General features: G+C 38.7%; 1 protein-coding gene across 3 annotated transcripts in view; it reads right to left on the bottom strand.

Annotated features, from left to right (window-relative positions):
• Positions 1-22,607, bottom strand: part of LOC146626696 (protocadherin-15-like) — a 200,125-nt gene extending 177,518 nt beyond the window's left edge. For all 3 annotated transcript variants that reach the window (XM_085360748.1, XM_085360746.1, XM_085360747.1), the window contains exons 1-3: positions 22,475-22,607; positions 5,731-5,745; positions 5,186-5,251 (exon numbers count right to left, since the gene is read on the bottom strand). In XM_085360748.1, the coding sequence (XP_085216874.1) occupies positions 5,186-5,251; positions 5,731-5,745; positions 22,475-22,607 (214 nt within the window). The remainder of the gene's footprint in view (positions 1-5,185; positions 5,252-5,730; positions 5,746-22,474) is intronic.
• Positions 22,608-23,344: the final 737 nt, after the last annotated feature.

Here is a 23,344-nt window from a genome sequence, read left to right as displayed (position 1 = left end):
GTGAAGGGAACAGAGGTGACGAGGAGGTCTTGGGTAGGTTAAGGAGAGAAATGCAGAAAGGACAGATGGTGATGAGTTTTGCAAAAATGGCTGTGGTTAATGTATACTTCAAAAAGAGGGAGGAACATAAGGTGACATAAGAGTGGGAGAAGCTGCACACAGGAGGACTATATCTTGTGGGAAGGAGAGATAGGAAACTGCAAAGTGGTGTCAGGGGAGAATCGAATGGTAGTTTGCAAATCAAGAAGAGGAACTGAGTGAAGGCAGAGGCAAGGATTAGATGGTGGAGGATAAGGTCGAAGAATGTTGCAGAGTTCAGGGAAGACTTAAGATGGGCTCTCGGTGGCACAGGGAAGAGTTACAATATGAATGGAAGTGTATAGCTGCAGTTGTGAGAAAAACTGCTAAGAGACTGTCTTCATATCCTCTGGACAGAGGAAAGAAGACGAGGAGATCTGTGGTGGAATGGGGAAGTACTGGGAAGTTATTCAAAGGAAGCAGTTAATTTAAAAAAAGTGGGATAGTCAGGGAGATGAAGAGAGTAGAGAGGAGTATTGGGAGGCTAGCTATACTGCAAAGAGAGAGGTGGCAAAGGAAAAAGCTTGTAATGCGTGTTGTACATGAGGCTAGGCACTAAGGAAGGAGACAAGGATTTTCATCAGCTGACTAGAGCTTGAAATCAAAGCTACCAAGGATATGCAGAAAAGCATGCGAGGTTGGTGCAGGACATGAATGAAGTAGTAGGCACGACTTCTCAGAATGGGCTGACTGAGTGCAGCATGGTTAAGATCTTGGAGAAGCTTACGGCTGCTGTGAATACTCAGAATAAGACCTCTGAGCGTACATTGGATTACATCACGGAGAAGTTTCCCATTCTATGCAAGGCCACCTGGGTTGGCTGGAAGCAGGGCGAAGGACACATTTCACTGCAGGGCAACCTGCATGTGGCGAATAAAGCCTTGATTGATTGATTGAGATTGGGTTCAAGGTGGGGGGATTAAATCATTAATTGGTTCTGAGCCCCTTCATGTTTGCATTGTTGATGGACAAATTGACAGATGAGGTCAATTTGTCCGGGAGTCTCCGTGGGCTGTGATATTTGTAAATAATATTGTGATCTATAGTGAGAGTAGGGAGCAGGTGGAAGAGAGTCTGGAGAGGTGGAGGTATGCTCTGGAGAGAAGAGGAATGAAGGTCAGCAGAAGCAAGACAGAAGGCATGTGTGTGAATATGAGGAAAGCAGATGAAATGGTAAAGATGTAAGGTGGTAGGTGAAAGGTAGACAAGTTTAAACACCTGGGGCCAGCACAAGAAAGGTGACGAAAAGAGTGCGGGCAGGGTGTAGTGGGTGCAGACAAGTGTCAGGTGTCTGCAGCCAAGCTGGAGGTGACAGAGTTGAAGATGATAAGATTCGTGTTAGGAGTGACGAGAAGGGATTAGAGAAGGACAGCTCAGTTTGAGCAGTGTGGAGACAATGTAAGAGTGACAAGACTAATGTAGTTTAGACATGTCCAGAGGAAGGTTATAGCAGACATGTTGGACAGGATGTTAAAAAAATTTAAATCAGGGAAAGGGAAAACTTAAAGGGTGGCTAAAGTGGTCACAGGTGTTTGACGATGTGGCTGCCGACTGAAGTTGCAGGATGAATTCTGAAGTGTATAGGGCTGTACTCTGCTCACACTCAGCCACTTCCATTTGATTTTCAATGATAATGACCCAAAGCACATATAAAAGCAACATATAATTTTCTCCAGGCAAATGAATGGTATATTCTTCAATAACCAAGTTGGTTACTGGAGTTCAACACAACTGTGCATTTTTGTGCATGTGCATGCTTTTTAGTTACTGAGGACAAAACTGAAGGCAGAGAGAACAGATGCACAAATGAGCAGCAACAACAGGGGGCTATAGTAAAGGCCTAGCAGAGTATCTCAAGGAAGTAAACACAGCATTTGGTGATGTCTTTGGGTTCAAGACTTCAGGCAGTCATTGACTGCAAAGGATTTTCATCAACTATTAAAAACAATCTTTTATTTAAAATGAAAATTGGAGACTGTTAAAACAGCGGTAACTACTAAACAGTTAATCCAATACTTTTGTCTGTACTTTAATCACATCCTGATGTGCCTCTTTCCAAAAACCTACAGGCATAACTATAATGTCTAGCAACTTTTTCTGAAAGTGCAGACTAATAACGGTTTTATTTAGCTTGCAGCTACGTTATTATCAGTGCAAGCTAGATTAACAAACCTCAGTATATTTACATTAATATTAGAAATAGCAGTAAGCAAAGCTGATTAGATACTATTAAATGCAAAAATTGAGCAAACATTTTCCAACTTGTTAGTCTCCCTCTCTTTTCTCTTGTCTTTCTTCGACTCTCTCCCGTTTGCTAACACCAACCCGAGATAATCACCCTAAAGCAACAACCTCTATTAAATCTGTAACACTATTTCACAGTTGTAGAGCAATACAAGCCACAATGCATACAAACCATTCCAAGGCTAAATTATTCTTCACCAGCCCCGTTAGGAAGATTACGGCTTAAACAGGCACACACTTGGATATTCAATATGTACACAATTACTGCACCGACAAATGAATCACACAATGTTAAACAATGTGGCCAAGCTATTACCTATGATATATTTAATTCAAACAAACTATTTAGTAGTTAAGAGACATTGTGTGAAATCTTAAAAAAGGTTCAAACTGAGCATCAGAATAGGGAATAAAGGTTTTTAAGTTACTTTACATGCGGCACGGTTGCTGGTGATATACGTGCTGGTTTGAGTATTTCGGACACTGTTGGGATTTTCTCACAGAACCACCTCAAAGCTTTACAAACTATTGTCCAAAAAAGACAAAGAAATCACATTCAAATATAAAAAACCCCTCATGTGTGTCTATTTATTTCAACTCTTCTTACAATGTGTTGTTTATATTTGCTTTTGGAAGGACAGCTTCAGTGCTGCTACTGACAGTGTGTGACTTATCAGGCTCTTTCATACATATCTGAAAAAAGGTCTGAAGTGATTTGATTGAAAACACTAATGCAGTGAAGCTGATAAATCTGTAGTTCTGACTGACAAAAGTACAAACTGTCTCTGATGAGTTCTGAGATTTAAACAGGGACAGCAGAGCAATCGAGAAAAGCTGCAACAAGGTTGCGAGGCGCCGCACAGAAAAAGAAATACAGATGTCAACATCTGGATTCCACCAGCTGCTTGAATGAAACCAGAATGAAAATGTGTAAATAAAACTGAAAACTAATTATACACAATAATAATGCTCAATATTGTGCTTTTAACTTCTGATGTGATGAATTTCAATGTCGAGTTATCTACTTATCTTTTCATTTCATCAACCAGTCTCTTTTTCTCAGACCAAAGACCAACACCCTGGAGTCCCCTATTCTCTGTTGACACTGAGCCCGGTGTTTTGTGCATTTAATGAAGTTGGCAGCAGAGGACCAGTGAGGCGTATTTTTCACAAACTAAAGGCTCTGTACTCGTCTTCTTGCTCTTGCGTGTGGTCTCCCACTTTATCTTTTTCTTTGTCTGATTAGTAATATTCACTGTTTTTGGACTCACAAGTTTTTCAATTTTCTCTAGCCTAATTTATTTGCTTCTTTAATCAGCAGAGCAGCCTTCACTTATGCTAATATAATTGGAAAAACTGTTTTTCCTGTGGTCAATCAACCTTTCAACATAACGAACATGTATTAGGTAACAATTTTCACGAAAGTGATTTTTGCTGAAAATGGATCTCTTTAGTACTTTGTAGATGTCCCACTAAAATCTTTTTTTTTTAAATAACAGCACGCTTGTTTGATTGGTGATTTATAGCATTTATGATTTTATGATTAAATGTTTTCTCAGATTAAAACAAATTTTTATCTTTAAACAACAACAAAAATAAAAAGAACATTAGCGACGTTTCACTCGTAAAAGATATAAGTGTTAATTGGAAGCCCTACATGAAATTAACACTTCCAGGCTGATTACCAAAAGCACCAGGAAAATAAAAGGTAGGTAGCTTTGTGTGATGCATTAAGCCATTAACAGCTAGCGATGCCAGCTGGGTTTATGGAAAACATTGCTCTCCTCTGTGTTTGGTTCTGCTATGCTAATCTCTGTTCACGTCAGTTAGGATTACTATAATCAGGTCTCACACTTTAAAACTTTGTGAAAAACCAGACATAGCAAATATCCTCCCCCAAGCAGTAATCTAAAGGCTGGAGATACGAGAGCAATTTAACAATACAGATCAACTTGTCTATCCATAATTTACCTTTATTTGCAAATGCATTTGCTTTGATCTACTTGACTTAAGCAGGGAATAAATTAATCCATTGAAATGTGTGGTCCCTCAACACATAATCTGCTCTGTACTACACAAAAATTCATGATGCTAGATATACCAACCGAAGCAGACTCTAGGAATGTGTGTTTGTTTACATCCCTTTGGTCTAAATGGCACAGATGTTGAACCAGGGTCCACTAATGAGCCATAAAGCCCTTAAATAATTTGAGCTGGAGACAAAAACACAGAGAAGAGAAGAGAAGAGAAGAGAAGAGAAGAGATATCCACATAACCGGAAACACAATTAGTTATAAACTCTAAAAATACTGACGAAGTCATCATAATACAGCCTGTAAACACAAGATTTTCCTAAACCTTAATATAGCTTGAATCAAGTGAAACGCACCTCTTCCTTAGCTGTTGGTTTAATGTGAAGCTTTGTCTGGAGACAGTCAAACAAAGGTAATGAAATCGACCAGCAAGGAACTTCAAACCTTAATAATTAACACATTTCACCTCAAAACCAAGATCTTGTTATCACTTCCAAGTTGCCAGGCAACTAGTAAAAATGCCAAGAAGTTACTGTGACCAGATCGAAACAGCACATATAGAAAAACACAATAGCAGTTAGAACCTTTCATTAGTTCAAATAAGATGAGGCTTCAACTATGACCCAGTTGGCACAGAATATTTTAATGAGGGCACACCACATGCTATTCCAATCAGCGTCTTTTAAAGGTCAAGATTTTCAAACAGTGTTTGTCTAACATACGCTAAAAGGTAGTAATCATACTGAAGTGGTCGCCCATCACATCTTGAGTTTAGACCATTTTTAAAATCTCCTATGAAGCATTAAGCAAGAAAGAAAATAATACTTTACCGTTGGGGCTTTCTTCATCGATGGCAACTATGGTAGCAGGAGGACCCGAGCGGGAAAGTTTGCATTCTGGATAGAAAAACAGAGAAAAAAGAAACATGAAAAGGTACCATTAATACATTACTGAATATTGAGTTTCATTATTCAATTTCATTTTAAATGGTCCTCTAAGCACTATGTAGTACTTAGAGGACAGATCTTTTTTCTTTTCTTTTTACAGGGTTGCAGTACCATGTGTAAGAAAAGGTCTAAGGGCAACTCCACAGAGATTGAAAAGGAAAGCTTGGCAGACATAAACTGTTGCTTATGACCTCATTTTTCTTTTTACAGAGAGAGGAAATGATTCTGTAGCCCAGCCGAATTATATCGCGGGAATGAAAGGTGTATAAATAAGGTGAGGTGGAGTAAGAAAGGCAAGAACTGACAGTACAGAGACTGACAGACGTAGCCCACTATAACCATCTCTGTAAGGTTGGCAGGGGTTAATAAACTAGCACAGTGACTGAACACACAGTTAACAGAGAAAGAAAAAGGAGGAATGTTCTCACCCTCATATTGCCAGTCTGCATCAAGAGCCAGCCCCACCGCACCAGGAAGGAGAGAGAGGGGAAAAGAAAGGTAGCAGTGAACAGAGGAGAAGAAGAAAGAGAAATTAGGAGAAAATTTTCACTTAAGATCAGAATTAACTATCAGAACAAAGACAAAAGGTAAAGACAAGGGCGTCAAACATGAAATGCAGTAAGCAGGTTCAAAGATTTGAAGATGATAGCCAATTTCTGCCAATCTTTCTGAGCTTTTCCAACATCTCTCAGAGCCATCACCCACAATTTACTGTATTACTACGAGAAGAAATTATTTCAAAACTGGCCAGAAGCTAAAAACTGTCTCATTCAGAGGGAAAAGAGCACCGACATTCAAACATTCTCTTTCATCTATTTCCCTGTTCTTGTGAGATACAGTGAAAAAAAAAAAGAACACCCACATTCACCTGACAAGCCGATATTACTGTACAGCTCTCGAGGATGGTTGGGAAAGTCCCAGAGGAAGGGTGGAAGATGGATATCTGCTCACCTAGAAAATAGACTTCATGGAACAATGATCACACTTTCTCTCTCTCGTACCCTCTTGCTCTACCTCTCCAGGATAAGGCATTACAACTGTGTGACATCAGCGATTATATCAGAAGTCGGTGATGTGGTGTGTTGTATTTTCATGTAGAATGAAGCTCCCAAATGGGAACTATTTGCCTGTTAACACAAATAGTTCATATTAGCGCATCTTTCTGCTAAAAATATCAGATTTCCAGTTTGTCATGAACGTTTTCTTTGTCCATACTGTAAAAATCCAACCACATCACTCACTCAAGAAAAAATCTATTCAAGACCTACTTAATAGATTGAGGCCTACTCAAACTGTCTTACTCTATAGTTCCTCAAAAACGGAATCTGGTCATGGTACAGGTGATAATCTCAAAGTCTTAATAGCTTTAGGAAACAGAAACATATTAAACCTTAATAAATGAATGCAAAAACACAACAACACAGATGCTCTCAGACAGCCACACTGCATGGCACAATTAAGCAATTAATAATCAATCATGTTCCGTGTCGGCAGACTACCTACAGCAGGATATTAAGGTAAACTAAAAATTGAAATGCTGAAATTAAATAAATTTAGCATGGTAAACCTAATATTCTAACTTTATTTCCTTTCTAAAGTAACTGAAACTGAATACATTGGATTAACTTGTACTATTATATTGGAGCAGCACTAACACATAGCGCACACATGTGCCACCACTTACGTTTTAATTAAAAAAGTATGTAGCAAATGTTCAGTTTAGATGATGTTACAATAATGTGTTTAACTAATTTTTATATTAAGCTGACTAAATCCTGTGGAAGAGGTGAAGGAAAAACGTTGCAAACTGAGATGACTTTGAAATGAAAAGATGAACATAAAATGAAAGAATATTTAAAGATCGAAATACTCAATCACTTTTCTTTCTCAATCTCTTTCATGTGTGCTTTAAATAAGTTGGCATAGTAAATAACTGTTGCTCTTCTTTTTTTTTTTGCTTTGCTAATGGCAGATTAAAGACAAAGGTGAAATGTTAGCATCACCAGCTATCTCTGGTATTTCCACAGAGCCCCAGAACAAAACCAGTAAATAATTATGCACGACCTCACAAACATTCAGAAAAAGAAAGAGAACATGCTAGCTGAAACAGAGCAGAAACACAAGTTTCAGTATTCACAATTACATTTATTACCATTTGCGGTTACAGTAAAATGATTGCTAATCCCTAGCATTGGAATGCTAATATCAAGTTAGCCTAGCTAGTTTAGTACTAGTAGATGGTTACTGTTGTTGTGGTACTGACTCCCAAGCTGTCTCATCCAACTACCACTACCATCTATGTGTTCTTCAATATAGAAAGCAGTACACCCTACGCAGACTGGTAGGTTGAGCAAATGGCTCATATTTTATGGTGTGTGGCTAACTCAACATAAATTTACACAATTTTTTGAGTCTGCTAATGGTCTTCATATGTACTGTTGCCGCATTCCATTTGTCTCAGGAGGAGGATGTCGGTGCTGGAAGTGACATCACTCTAGAGTTTAGTATATTGAAATAGTAAAGTTTCAAAAAAAGCTTTATTTATTCATTTTTACTCCTTAGGAAGGTAAAGCCATTTATACATCACTAGCAATACAGCACAATGCTTGTGTTTTTTTGCACTTAAATAAGCTGTCAAAGCATATGTAAATGCTCACTGCTCAACTCAGTGAAAAACAATTACTGCATGACGCCACAGAAAACATGGGTTTCAGAGCACAGTGTGTAAAGTGAAACAGCCTTATCAAATACCAGAGCCAGCTTGTCATTTTCCAAATCAGTAGGTTGCTTCTGCAAGATATAGGTTGCTCTGACTTAGTGGTTTGTAACTGTCATGCACACACTTAAACTCTGTGAGATACATAAATCTCTCTTTCTCCTGAGCCAAAATTACTACATTAAATTTGTGGACTTTCAACTCATCAACTTCAAAGAAAATGATATAAAAGTGGTATGAAACTCAATCTTAAGATACAATGAAGTTGTTCTGGGTTCATATGTTAGTTAAATTTAAATTCATCATCTCTCTATACCATATTGATAAAACACAATTGCTGCTTTATTTTCCCATTTTTTTTTCAATATTTCATGGGAAATGAAAAAAATCTTCCTTTACTGCACACAAGTAATAGTGTATAATATTACTTTTATGGGTTAGATAGCTAGATATTTAAAGCAAAAGACTTTGACACAGAAGAATAATCTTCTGTAACCCAAATATTTTTTATGCCTACATCATCCACAGTCCTGTTCATTTCTTGAAAAATACACATATTTCCCTGGATGTCAAGCTGTGTCATGGCTTCCAGGCAGGCTTTGAATGTTTTATTAGTTAACTCAGAAAATATTTTCTCCCTCAAACCAAATGATGTGTCTACACATATTCATAAACTGTATGTGTTTTGATTGCAAGTCACTTGTGCAGCAATGGCCAGCATAATTATCTGGACACTTAAAGAGTAAGCGACCTAGTCCAATACAACTGCTCTTACACATAATTTAGAGTTTCACGAAGTTTAAGCATTTTCCGATTTTGCCGTTGTTGTCGAGAAGGCGACGGGCCACGATGTCCATGCCTTTTACCCCTCTGAAGCTTTTTTCTAGGGTGGATTTCAGGTTAGCAACCGAGAAAAGAGGATTGAGCGATGGAACAATAGTCACTAGTTACATCACACTCTCCCAGCTGGTGCATGAGGGTGTGCATGTGTGTGTGCGAACAGCAGATGACAGATGTGTATCCCCTGCCTCACTGCCTTTTTATCCTTCAGTGTAAGCTGATGCCCCTCATATATTACTAACCAGCCATTTGTTCTCCACGGGGCACCTCAGTTTCTCAGTCTCTCTCTACCCACCGTCTCTCCTCTTCCCTGTCTACTCTAATTTGCCCTCCTCCTTTCTACCTGTCAGCCTGATTTCCCCCTCAAATAATAAAAATTAAACAGTATGAAACAGTAAACAGCCTGGGTTGTAAGTTAAAGTGGCAGATGAACATGATGAGATTTCCCCAGATGAAATGAGCGAAATCTTTTAAGGTCGTGCTAATTTAAAGTTTCTCTCAAGTGCAGTGAATTCTTCCAAAATAAATATTGATTAAAGCAAATTCTTCCAAGTGTTTGCACAAAGATGGAATGAATTTTGTTGCCACTCTGTTACCAGTTTCCAAATTAAATAATGCATTAAAGCAATCCTCTGTTTCACTGATGAAGAGTCACATTCACAGAAATTCAAATTCTCTGCTCTTTATTTCAAAAGGTCACAGGCATATTTTCACACCCATTAAAGTGGCTCACGAGACAGTTAGCGTTCTCAAGCATACAGGCGCTCATATCTTATCCTGCAAGTATCTACTCATGTTCACCTTCAAAACTTTACCTGTGTATTTTTATTCTCTCATTGATATGTACTTGTCTTCCTATAAGCGCTCACAGAATCTTCTTTAAGGATACACTTTTGCTCTCATCTTTCAAAGTTTCTTGTAAAGAAATATATAATCACTGGAATGACTTTGTGCACGAGCAAGTGAATAAATCCATCTAATGCCAGCTTCCTGTCAAGCTGATGAAAAGCTCCACTGAGAACTGTGCAAGGGGAATTGGGGTGAAGCATTCAAGGTGCGGAGCTCATAAAAAAGACTTAAAACTTTAAAATTCAGACAATATCACAGGTAGTCACAGAAAAAAAAGAGAGAAAAGTTTAAATCCTTTCAGTTTTATCATCATCAAGCACGTCTTTATTTAAACTCGGGGCGTTTCAATCAATAACTCCTTTATTTATTATTCAAATGCAGTCCATCTAAATTTGGCAGTCACAATAAGCAGGTACAGGTTGCCAAGAGCGGCAGAGAAAAAACTGTCCCCATTAAGAACAAAGTTGACTAAGAAAAAACTGAGAGAGAAGTGACTTTGACTGTTAATGACCAAAGCAGTGATCCGCAGTCAAACCAGACTTGAGCTTGCAGAAAATGACTGTCATTGTTTTCAGTACATACAGAACCACAACCCAGCAACTGTCTCCATGGTACAAACATGGATGTTGCTTAGGACATGTTTTCCACAACTCCATGTGGACACTGACACCACTTTACACAGTTTAGACAATCTAACCCTGATGTCGGTCTGCCCCCACACACTCACGCATCCTAGAGTTACCATAAAATATACATGCTGAGGCCGTGACTCAGTGGGACACCTGGACAAGCCTAACTGTGGGATGCTCGCTGTGTGTGTCTATCTGGTTGGATACAGAATGAGTTACTCCACACTGAGAAGACAAAGTGCATTAATGTATTGATCTTGTATTATTGTCACTCAAGTAAAAGTAAAATTTGACATTCCTTAATAACAAACATAGTATTTTAATTATTGAGTTTTAGAGCCAAGCTTTGGATAACACCACGTTTCTCCATTTCCATTCTTTATTTACATTTCCAGTCAACCTTTATATCCATCTAGATATATGTGTGGCATAGCAGAGAACCATAGATCTGTTGGGAAAATAATGAAGCCTAGATGACCTGAAAGACACTAAATGTAAGAAATTAAGAGTTTTGATGGGACAATCATCTACGTCAGTGAGTTTGTAGGCCACACATGATACAAACAGACTTTGTCTTAAACCACTGTGTGTCTTGAAGTTTTGCAGACATGAATGCAGGGGAGTAAGCTAAAACGCATTACCATAAGCTCACATAAAAAAAAGACCAAAAGAATTTCACAACGGCCAAGAAATCCAAATAGCAGCTATCTCTGGGTACACAAGAGACACACAGCAATGTGGACAACACAGCAAAGAATAAGGAGAGACTCAGACAGTATATACACAAGACAACAAAGGGAGAGGTAACAGATGAGGAATACAGCTGAAACCAATCAGGCACAAGGAGACAAAGCAAAAAAGGACAAATCACGTAAAAGTACATACAAAGCTCCAGAGATGTGTGGATTTCAAAATAAAACAGAAAGCAAATAAACAGGGAAACACCTAACACAGAAGCAAACACTTTCCTTGAGCATTTGCAAAAGTAAAATAAAATGAAGGGTCTTCTTGCACCACCACCTTTGGAACTTCATAGTTAGTCGCCATGGATCGAATAAGATCTAGCTTTGAAATTTATTTATGAACCTGTTCTCTGATTTCAGCTAATCTCCATGTTTAGCCACACACATGTGTTAAGACAGCTTCTGAATATATAATTCGATAACAAATTAATAGTGTGTCTGCAGGAGTTTAATTCATGGCAAGAAGTCTGATGGTGTGGACTAACGTGACAGATTGCTGAGCCAAGGTTGCTTTCTTCCCAAATGACAGTGAAGAACACCACAGACATCCCTGATCTTTCAGAGCCATCACCTTGGCCTGCATCCATTTAAATAATTGATTCATTTCATCAGATGATGTTTCAGATTGGCTCTGTGAGTGAAGTATAGTCAGCTATCTTACAGGGTACTTGTTATTTATCTATGTTAATATAAAAAAAAACAAATCTTCACATTTTCACATACATATATAATCAGTTTTATTGCAGATGAGAACATCAATCCTTATGCATATCTGTAAAGTGAAAAGGAAGCTATAGTGAGCTATTAAAGCTACCTTAGCATAGCTACACACTGGAAACGAGGTATAATGGCTAATATAGCTCTATATAAAGGTTACAGATTAACCAATTCAGCACCTAGGCCAAACCTGATCGCAATGACAATTTTAGGCGATTATTGTAGTAAATATATGTTGACTTAATATCCAGTACTATACCAGATTAGTTGCAAAAAACAATTACATTTAAGGGTAGCACTGAGGAAGCAAAGTTTTCGATTTCTGGCAAATTGTTTTCCATCTGATTCTGCAATAGTTTCTTAAGCTTTTTAATCATTTTTTACCAGGCCATATTGAGAAAAAGCAGTGCTCATTTGAGAACGTTGTACTTGACTGCATTCCGCTTGTTACCATCTGTTATATATTTGCATGGCTTCTTTGCCTGAAGTATACAGAGTGAAAGGGAAAACCCAATGATGGTGAACTACAAAATATGCTGGAGTAATATGTGAACATACTGTGGCAATAAAGGCAAAGAAGCGTAATCTCAACAGACGCCTGGGTTGATCGGATATCTGAAAAAAAATATTGCTCTCTCAAAGGAGAGAGGAATTTGAAACTGCTTGATTGATGGCTACATAAGTTGAATCTGGCATACCAAAAATAGAAGGTAAACATTTTATGATAATACTGTCTCGTCTCATGAAAAAGACTGAAGTGTAATGGCTAATTTAACAAGAGAGGAGATTGAATAGCTTCATGTGGTGTGGAACTGTAAAAAAATATATATACCCAAAAAAATCTTCCAGAATATCTTTTTTGAGATACTTCAGAAAGATCTGCGTTGACTATCTCTATTAAATTGTCACTAAATAGAATAGCAGTGACCTTATAATATGTGTATAACATAACCACAGTATGTCTTTAGCCATGGTGTTCTAGACAGCTTGCAAGTTAAATTAGACATTCTTCTTGATGCAACTTACTTAATCTGCACAAAAGTCCTTTCAAGACCATTTAAAAGCACAGTGTTAAAATAAATGAAAATGGTAGAATAAGAAGCCCAGCTAATATGCTTGCCCATTTATTCTATCAAATGCTGTGTCATGGCTGCAGCACAGCACAAAGCATATATCAAATTGTTTTGCTACAGGACTGCCTGGCTGGCTGACAGGTTTGACTCCTAAAAATATACTACAAAATCTTTCAAACACAAAAACTGAGAGACATGGTTGTAAACGGCTGAAATACATGAGCGGGCAGAGTGGAGAAAGGCTGTTTTTTCTTTTTAAAGTTCTCCTGTGTCATGTTCTTTTTAAGCTTCCATCAGCAGGTACACCCATCTACAGTCCCTGGGGTCCAATTTCTCTCTGTCTTTACTCCTCTACCCAACCAGCCAGCCATTCATCCATCACCCGTCCTATCCATCCATCCTTTCTACCTGATCCATTCATCCATTGAGGACAGAGCAGGAACAGAGGGGACAAAATTGGTGAGGAGATTATTTCAGGGGAATAGAGAAGAGAAACGAAGGGGAGAATTGGTGGAGGAGGGTAGGCTGAAAGGGGAGAGAAAGGGGGCAGTTGTGATGAGCGGATTGATGGGGAGTAGTGATGAGAGGAAAGGGGAAAAAGGAGATGAGAGGAGTAAAAGGAGGGGATTGTCAAAGAAAGACACTGCAACCTTGTGTTAGATTGATGCATCTCTGGAGAAAACGGATTGTCGACCCACTTGAATTCGAAAAACGAAAAAAAAAATGTATACACACAAAGACACGCATACGCACACACAGACTCAGTGCTGTAGGGATCACCACTTTGTCAGTGTGCTGGCTTATCCATTATTCCGCTTCCCCCCTTTCTCTTTCCCTATCTGCTTCAGTGTGTCAGGTCTGTTTGCAGCCAGTGCAGGGTTGAACACGGCTGACAGCAGTAGTGGCGATGATCGGACAGCAGTTAATCTGAAGACGCATAACGGAAATACATAAACACCTTCCCAGCACCCAAAATGCTTCTTGGGTAGCCTGCAACTGCACCAGGCTACGCACATTTCAATCTATAGATCCAGTTTGAATATTGACTATAGCTATGACTATACTATTAGCTGATGAAGTTAAAAAACAAAATAAAGGACTAGTTTGACATTTGTTCAATATGATCGACTGGTACAGAATCCACAGAGGTGATACTTCCGAAACACCTCCTACAGAATTCAGAGAGACATTCTTGAATACCTTGCCCAAGTCCATGAAGCACATAGTTGTGCTTCCACTCACCCTTAAATATCCTTGAGATGATAAAGGTCTACAACCACGACCAGGACAAAAACAGCATTTTTCCTCGTGACTCTGAGGTTGGACTACCAGATGGAGTCTCCTCTCCAGCACCCTGATGTAGACCTTCTTAGGGATTCCGAATAGTTTAATCCCCTTAAAGTCTCCATTGTTAGAGAGGGGAACCACTGTCAGTCTGCCAATTTGGAGGCATAGAGGCACCTATCGCTCAGTGTTCCAGAGGTGTCCAAACCAAGACAGCCCCACAACATCCAGAGCCTTAAGGCACTCATGACAAATGTCATCCACCCAGGAGTCTTGCCGCTAAGGAGTTGTTTAACTGCCTCAATACCACCTGATGGGTGAGACATCACCCTCATCCCTAGAGTCTGCTCCTTCTACGGAGGATGTGTCAGTGGGATTGAGTACATTCTCAAAGCCTTCCTTCCACTGCCTGACTAAAGTCAAGCAGCATCAAACCTCACCCATGCGAGAAGACCACTGGTTTTCCCTTCTGAGTCCTCTCATGATTTGCCAGAATTACTGGAAAACTGCTTCAAAGTTGAATGAAATCTTCATCCACTGGTATGTGTCAGCTGCTTGTGAAATCCAACAGACTAACCAGGGTCAATAGGACTCCGTCAACCTGACAGTTCCCTTTACTTTCAGTGTTCACTGTCTGGTTCAGGGATTAGCACAACATTTGCTCTCTGACTTATAATTTTGGATCTGTTGTCTTTTCTATGTTCACTTCAATGTTTCCCCCTTAATTTGAACTTTGAAATCTTTCAGTTCAGCAGAACTTTGAATATGTCCTTCAATAGTATGCTCTGCACATCCAAAGTGAAGTTCTCCATACTAAATATTATGTTATGTTTCTGTTGTATGTGTGAGTCAAGTGCAGATGATTTGGTAAACCTCACTGACTTATCATAATAAATAAGAATTGGGTATGTGGAAAGTAATATACAGGGATAGAGAGACAGCACTAAGGGGTAGTGCCAGTGGAATGATATAAGGAAAAAAAACAGCAATAAATGTTAGAGGGGTAAGGCTCCAAAAGCAAATGGAAAGGCAGAGAAAATATAATCTAGAGAAATACCAGTCTGCTTCAGAGATGGGATATGAGAAGAAAATGGTAGACAGGGAATAAGGGACAGATAAGCACAAAAAGAAGCTGATATAACAAAAGATGGAAGAGACATTCCCAAGCATCAAAGGAAAGCAGTAATAAATATTAAAATCACCTTGAAAACTCCACCCACGCACACTCACAAGGGAAAAATGTCTAACTAACAAATCAGTTTACGTCTGTCTGTGTATGTGTGTTCTTAGCTTAGCTTGACATCTCTTCGTCCCATCCACATCAAACTTGATGGATGTACTGCTAAGGACTTGAGTAAGTGCAGTGCCAAACATGAGGTGATTAGAATGAGGGGTAGCCTCATTTTGGTGGTCTCTTCCCTGCTGCTAGGCAAACAATCACCATTATCAAAAGCCTTATCATCAAAGGCAAATGTATGCTGTCATGACGCAATATATCAGTCCAGATCGTGTTATATGCTATGCTGCAATATCATATGTGACCATGATGTCACAGGATGAGTTTGAAAGAAGATCAAAGTGGATCATTTCAAATAATAAGATGTCAGGATTAGAATTTTAGATTAATACAAGTTATTGGGACTGAAACAAGACCACATCCAAATAACGTATAAGACAGCCTGGGCTAATAAGTGTATTGAGGTCGCTGCAGTAGTATTATAAATCTTAAGTTTCGGTCTAATGTTACTTTGGATGGCAGAGGATTAGACAGGTATTTATTAAAGCACTTCAAAGTATGACCAATCAAATAGACATTAGTGAGTCTAATAAAACTGGGGTTGTGCTATTTAATTTGCAGTTATGCAGGCCAGAGTTTTAAAAACAGATATCATTAGTCTTGTAGCAATAGACAGGCAAGTACCCAAACAAGTCTTTCTTCAGCAGCAGGAGCGTTGTGCAAAGTTTAAACTAGTTTAAAGATGATTCACATTCACTTGCATCTAGTCCTCCACTACCAGGCATGGAATAATGCCATACAGGTGATATAAGGTGCTGATACATGGATGCATTGCTACCTTCCAAGAAAGGCAGCAATGCACTGACAAAATGCAACTGAGAATAAACAGCTAATAAACAAACTGATTGAAATGTGGCACCCAAGTTTAAAATGTTTTTGTGTCATGCAGCTAATGACAAAATGCCTAAAGAGAAGATGGTTCTTTGCTAAGTTGTCTGTTATGTGCACGTTATACCAAATAATTAGAAATTTTCAGGAGCAGGGTGGAGGAAACCTTTGAGGAGTGGAGCTATGGACATTATATTCATCTTTATTGAACAACAGTACAAGATCATGATGGTGACGTACAAACTGCATCCAAGAGAGAAACAGCCAAGTCATACTGCTATGGCAATACCAGCTCTTTCAATCCACACAGACAGCATGCTAGCACAAAGCTAGCAAAGAACACAGAGTCATTGGCTGAGTGCATGTCGACATTTCCAGAGTATGATCTTCAAGTGATGAGTAGCTAGGCTCCAAACATTGTAAAATTCATTTCTACCTGTTCCTGCTTCTATACTACAATCGCTTTTGAGACTCTTTGATCTAATTTTCAATTTTGCTCCATGTTGTTAGTTTCGTGTTCATATGTATGCACTAATTATATTGTACATATTTTCATTAGGATACTTGGTAATTATGTGAAAGTGGTCATGATACGGAGTAATGCAAAAGTCATTCAACAAGTAACGACAAATTAAATTCTACTGTGAGTGCAATGAGTAATTACGTAACTTAAATACTCACTGCATTACTTTAAAGAACAATGACAAGTAATGAGTAATGCTTTACTTTCTTTTTAGTAATAACCCCAATATCAGTTTTATGTGGACAACACTGGTTCATTCGTTGAGATAGTTGCCTTTTTTACTCTTAAATGATTCATAGGTCGGTTTAACAAACAAAGAGAAACTTTGAAAGGCTTTTTGAAACTACTGCTCAACACCCAGTTTATTAGCATCATGACCAGAATTATAACAACGTCTGGCTCTGTAGAAGCCAAAAAATAAAGCAGTGAGGAGGGGTTTGGGACTTTTGCACAGTACCTTTATAAACAATCAAGGAAATGGCTTTTCAAACACTAGGCTACATTAATAGCTTAATATCTTTAGTGATTGATGTGTCGTGCTGGTTCGTGATACACAATCGGCAAATTTATTTATATCCTCACTTCTAATGCAACGTTGACCACACAGCTGTGAGTGTGGGTTCATTCACAGTGTGAGTGTCACCTCATGGTGAACTGTTAGTGAGTAGAAGCAGATTGTCACGCTCATGAAATTTTATGTCACATTTTTTTCCTAGAACATCTAAAAAGGTTTCTGGTATGACAAAGTTATCATAACAGGACAGGGTGAAGACAAAGGGGAAAAGCGGGATATCTAGTTGATTATGTACGGTGAAGTTTTCATTTTTTTAATTTACCATCCTGACATAGAGGTAATTACTCAGGTTCAGCAAAACAAATTAAAGTATTTAGTGTTTAGAAAAGAGCATGTTGACCATCAAGCTCAGTGTGTGACCACTTGAGCATAACATTTCAGCCTTTTTTGTTGGCTCTTGTTCACATGCGTTGATAAGTCACAGTCAATTAAAACAAACAGTGAAGCACCTATGCACATGCTAGCTTCAAATTAGTTCATAATCAGTCAAGTTAAAACTTCAATTAATGTTTCTCACTTGTCTCGCAGAGAAATTTTAGATGTGAATAAGCTGACAACGGCTAAAGTAAGCAATTTGTGTGCTACAAATCAAAATGATTTCAGCAATAAGTACTAAGATGTTATTAATTGGAGGTAGTGCCAAGTTTCTAGTGACGAAGACAAACAAGAGCATAAGAGTTTGGAGTAATTACAACTTTCAACAGCTTTGCCCGAAAGCTTGATTTGACTCATTGTATGTTTAATCATCTTGGGATTGAGGCTCATTAAAAATATACTGGTACACTTCTCACCCGGCAAACGAAAAGTGAGTAAATATATTCCTACCTAGGGAGCAAGGCTAATTAAAACAACCTAGTACCCTTGTCGTGTGATGGTCCAAAAAGTTAAAAGCAACCGCTCATCCTGGGACATGGGCTCATTAATAAAACACCAGCACTTGTGTCATAAGGGGACCATAACTGAGTAAAACATTGTCTGTCAAAAGGGTACCCAGGCTCATTAAAACATACTATTCTTGTTATAAGCAGTTCCACCAGGATAATGACCGGATCTGTAACTGAATCCAAGTAGGCATGTGTGGTAGGGTTGGACGATGTCTACCACATTGCAAGACTTTTATAAGTTACTCCTCCATTTGAGTGTGAGTAATCCTATAGTCACACTTGGAAAACTGGTGTTTGAGCCCACAGCACTACCAAATTATTGCAACTGTGTGCAATGACATTGCAGTATTCTTGCCTTTGAAATGGTTACTGGAAAGATGGGTAGCAGGTCTCTGACCACTCGCACTCTGTTGCTGTCTTCCAAAACAAATTTGGTCAGTCCTTTATCAATCAGATAAAGGACTGACCAATGAATGTAGCCATCAATGAATGGGATCAAGTTAGCAAGTGCATGCAATCTCTTTGTGATAATACAGAGATCAAATGTGATCATTTGACCACATACACTGGGATTCACTTAAATTCACTATATAAACTGTTTACAATCAGAGTCCAGCCAGAACCTCATAGACTTAAAGCAGTAATTCAGAAATTCTTCCACAAATAGTGACATAGTTGTTGCAAGAAGGAAACTTAACTACAAAATGACACAGGTACTCAGTAACTTTGCTTTGACTGCCATATACTGGCTGGCAACTTGTTGAGCCAAGTCCTCCTTTGCAAAGAGACATGTGCAAACCTTTGTATTTGCCATTTAATCTGTTGGAAAATGATTGCAATCAGTTTGATTTGGATGACAATTGTTTGCAGACATGTTCCCTCCCACCAGGTTACCTGCACAGGAACTACTTGCAATGGGTCTCTGACTGCAAAACAATTCAGTGCAATCATTGGCTAACCACCAACGTTTCCTAACTGAACAAAACTTGTTATATTTTTACTCTACTGTTACTGAGCTATAATATCTATAATATCTATATAGTAAATAAATAGATAGTGTGTTTGTTATAACATGGTATTTGTTCTGTGTTTTAATGGGATGAGCCAAATAAAATGAACATTAACACTCTTGATTGAGCCTTTAAAGATGCTGGATCTCATTTAACTTTGGGCATGTGTTACATAAGGATAACTTGTAAGGGGAAATGCACTTTTAAAACTTAGTTTGAAGCAAGATACCAAAATTGAGGCTAGTTTTTTTTTTGTTTTAACATTTTGGCTGATCAGTGCACGTTCCCCTTCTATCTCTGCGCAGATGCATGGGCGCTCAAAGACGCTCACCTCTGACTAACACCCCTGTCACTTAAATGCCAACCAGATAAATCTCAAGGACTAAGAGTTAAATGGAATATTAATATTCAGATAAATCGAGCAGAAAGTCAAGAGAGTTTTACGCTGAGCTCTCCCATAGGTGATGACTTCATTTATCCTTCACCTTGCTTCAGCTTCCCCTAGGTTCAGAGAAATCAGAATGTGGATATTTTTTCAGCATTACAATAACTTGTAGGCAACTTTTCCCCTTTAGTTATTGCTCGTGTTAAACTCATTGGATATTACTGATATATTGTGAAGTGATAGAAGAGATACTCTTTATCACTTGGGCTGTAAAGCAAGTGATTTAAAGATTGAAACACCCACCAGGGCTGGACTGGGACAAAAAAAATCAGCCCGGGCATTTTGACTAGTGACCGGCCCACCATGGTATTATAGGAAAAGCCAAAGAGCCTTTATAATAAACTTAAACCTACACCATCCTCCCTATTCTGGTATTCTAAACAGTATTTAGCAAAAATATAAAACAACCTAATTTATAATTACATATACCTAACTAATAGGGTTGCCAACTCCCAGCAAAAAAAAAGAAAAAAAAAGGGAACCACTCCCGTACCCTCTGCCTCAAGATGCTTAATTGACAAAACCGATTTTAATTTAATGCACGTATAAAACAAATGCACAGAAATCTATTATTTTTCTCCATTAATTAAATGGATTGAACATCTTTCTTCAACAGAATAGCAGACTGCACAGATGGTACCTTCCCAAAGGAAAGAATACTATAACTTACTAGGGTATATACTAGACTTGATATTTACTGAATACAATAATGGACTTCTATACATTTTACATCAGATGAAAACTTTGGTTGGAAGATTCAGATAATTATTTATTGAAAGCTAAATATTTTAAATGAGAATAAGAAAGAAAAGTATTTCTTTGTGCCCCCCTCTCCCTGTTAATGCCCTCCCTGGCCCCCTGGCAAAACTTTGCTAGACCCGCCCCTGCACAGTTACCAGCTGTCAGCTACATAGAAAAGGATCCTGGTGTTATTTGTCTCTCAGAAACAGTTCATAACTTCCCTTCAACTCATTCATGTCACCTAAAAGGTAAACCTGTTTCTCCGTCACCTGTTCAGCTCTGATGATTCAGTAAGGATATCTCCTGGTTTCATCTTCATGTTTCCCTCTCACCACATATCCAAACCGATATCATGACGAGCAGCTTTTACAGCTGTGGCTCCAGCAAACATCAGCTGATAGTAGAAATTAACATTAAATACATTCTAACAACAGCTGATCAAGCTTAACCTCCGCTGGTTTCCTCTTTCTGGCGCAAGAGAAACGCCAATCAGCTGATCATTGATGAGTTTCATGATTGAATTAGCATCTTTCTAGCTGAAGTAGTACGGGACAAATTGCGTTCCTTTTCACCTCAACTATAAAGTTCGACCTCCTCGGCTGTAATTGGTTCAGCCCAGAGTCGATCATGACCAACTGGCCAATCCACCACATCATTTATACCGTTAAAAAAAGAAAAGAAATAAAACCCCATCGGCCCATAAAAATGAAAAATCACGAGCGGCCCACTGGGCAAATGCCCGGTATGCCCGATGGCCAGTGCAGCCCTGACACCCACCTTAACATTTACATTGGAATCAATAGCATGTCTTTGGTTAGGTAGGCTATTCTGCTTTTGCTTCTTTTGTTTCTTCTTCTTGTATATTATTTGTAATTTCAATGAAACTTTCATATAAATGCAACTATTACATGACATTTACTAAATTAGTCCGTCTTTAAATCTGTCTGTAAACAAGACAAAGGACTTTAGGTGATGACCATATACATTTACAACATAAAGATCCCCATTAAATTGCTATTTCTAACTTTGAGCTTGTAATAGGTTGCAGTTTCACTGTGGTGGTTCACTGTCAGGTTTGCCTCCCCAACTTTTTTTGGAGTCTTGTGAGGTTTACTATCAACATTCTTATCCGTCATGCAGCGCCAACAGGGAGGTGTCTAATTAGTCCCAAATTCATTCTGCAGCATGACAATGGTCCCAAACATACAGCCAGAGTCATAAAGAACCATCTTCAGAGACAAGGAGTCCTGCAACAGATGGTATGGCCCCCGCAGAGCCCTGATCGTAACTTCATCATGGCATTCTGGGATTTCATAAACAGACACGAGCAACTGAGATGAACTGTGGCAACTCCTCCAAGACTTTACCTGCTGGACACGTTGAACAACTGTGTTTACGTGTAAAACCCAAACACCAATAAAGCTATTACTTTTCCATATGCAGCCTCTTCAAACCACCATATTGGTATTTCAACAGCAGAAATATAGTTTGGTCTGCTGAACCAAGGTGCAATACAGTACTTTGAGCCATGACAATAATTCAGCAAAAAAGAAAAAAAATCATCATTATTTTATGCATAATTGAGATAAAAATTTACTTTTTTCAGGGTGAGCAGGGAGGACTATCGCTACATGGTACACTGCATGTAAGTCATAAAATCAAAAAGAATCAATAACCCACGAAGCGTGGCTTAAGCAGATGGTATTAATTCTGAAGTACTGGCAGAAATGGGTATAAAATGTAATATAAACAGGAAAAAAGCTGCAGTAGATGTTAGAATAAAAAGTAAAAGCGATTACATTCAAGATCCCCAGACAAGACCTTGTCACACATGAAATCATGAAAGAATAAAAAATCCTGCACTTTACTACCTAAAATAAGCCTTGACTCAAAAAAGTCATGCACAGTGCTGATATTAAAGCAGACTGAAGTACTGAATGAGACACATGAGACAAAACAAAGAGACAAAGTGGAGAGGGAGGACAGTGATCAGGACATGCAAAGAGAAACTCGCTTTACCTTCTGTGTCTTGGCCAAGGCAGGTTGATAGCATCAGCAGATACAGGACTCCCATTCCTGTTACACTTGACCATTTGCACCAGCCCCATGACAGCGGCCCCGTTAAGCGCATTCTAACCATCTTCACCACCATGCTTCACCAAGCATCCAGCTGGGCGAACAGAGAGAGACAGAGCAGACAGTTAGTCCCAATCAACTGATTCACTTTTAGCTGTGCAGTGTGCAACATTGAAAGCAGCAGCATAAAAACATCTGGTGGCCTCACTCATTGGAAAATAGAGAAGAAAAAAAAAATTCAAGTAAATTGCAGGTGTTGCCTTTATGTAATGCCTGACCCGTACCCAGGGTCTCAGTGAAATGCAATCTGGAAGCATATTTAGAGATTCTCTCCACAACTAAAAGAAACAGGCAGCAGGCAAAAGGAGTTGCAGAGCATTTGATTGCAAGTCTTCTGAGAGAGCAGAGAGACTCTGCAGAGGGTTATGGATATGGTTAAGCTTAGATTAATGTAATGTGAAAAACACTTCACCTGCAATCTACTCCCTTGCATTTGAATCTCAGCTTACCAAGTTTGACTTCTTGGAAATGGATGCACCGATTTCCCATCCCTTCAGTAGAAAAAGACACTTTCCATATTGACATCGCCCTCCATTACATCCCTATGGGTGAGACATCATCCCAATCCAAAGCTCAGATATCATTTAATATTCGTTTTGTGTCTGTACCTCACAGCCACTTCGTGGCAATCTAACATCTTTGATCAATCGTTGTGCTCGTGCATGAAAGCAAATGATTGTTTCACAGGGATTGCCGCCACAATGGGAAATATAGAAACCTGTGGATGATGAGAGGAAAGGAAATATTTTTGTG

This window comes from Diplotaxodon limnothrissa, linkage group LG8 (genome assembly GCF_057381915.1).
Source record: "Diplotaxodon limnothrissa isolate DT_005_m linkage group LG8, D_limnothrissa_male_GT1.1, whole genome shotgun sequence".
NCBI classification, from domain to species: Eukaryota; Metazoa; Chordata; class Actinopteri; order Cichliformes; family Cichlidae; genus Diplotaxodon; species Diplotaxodon limnothrissa.
This window is presented reverse-complemented; position numbering and strand designations above follow the sequence as displayed.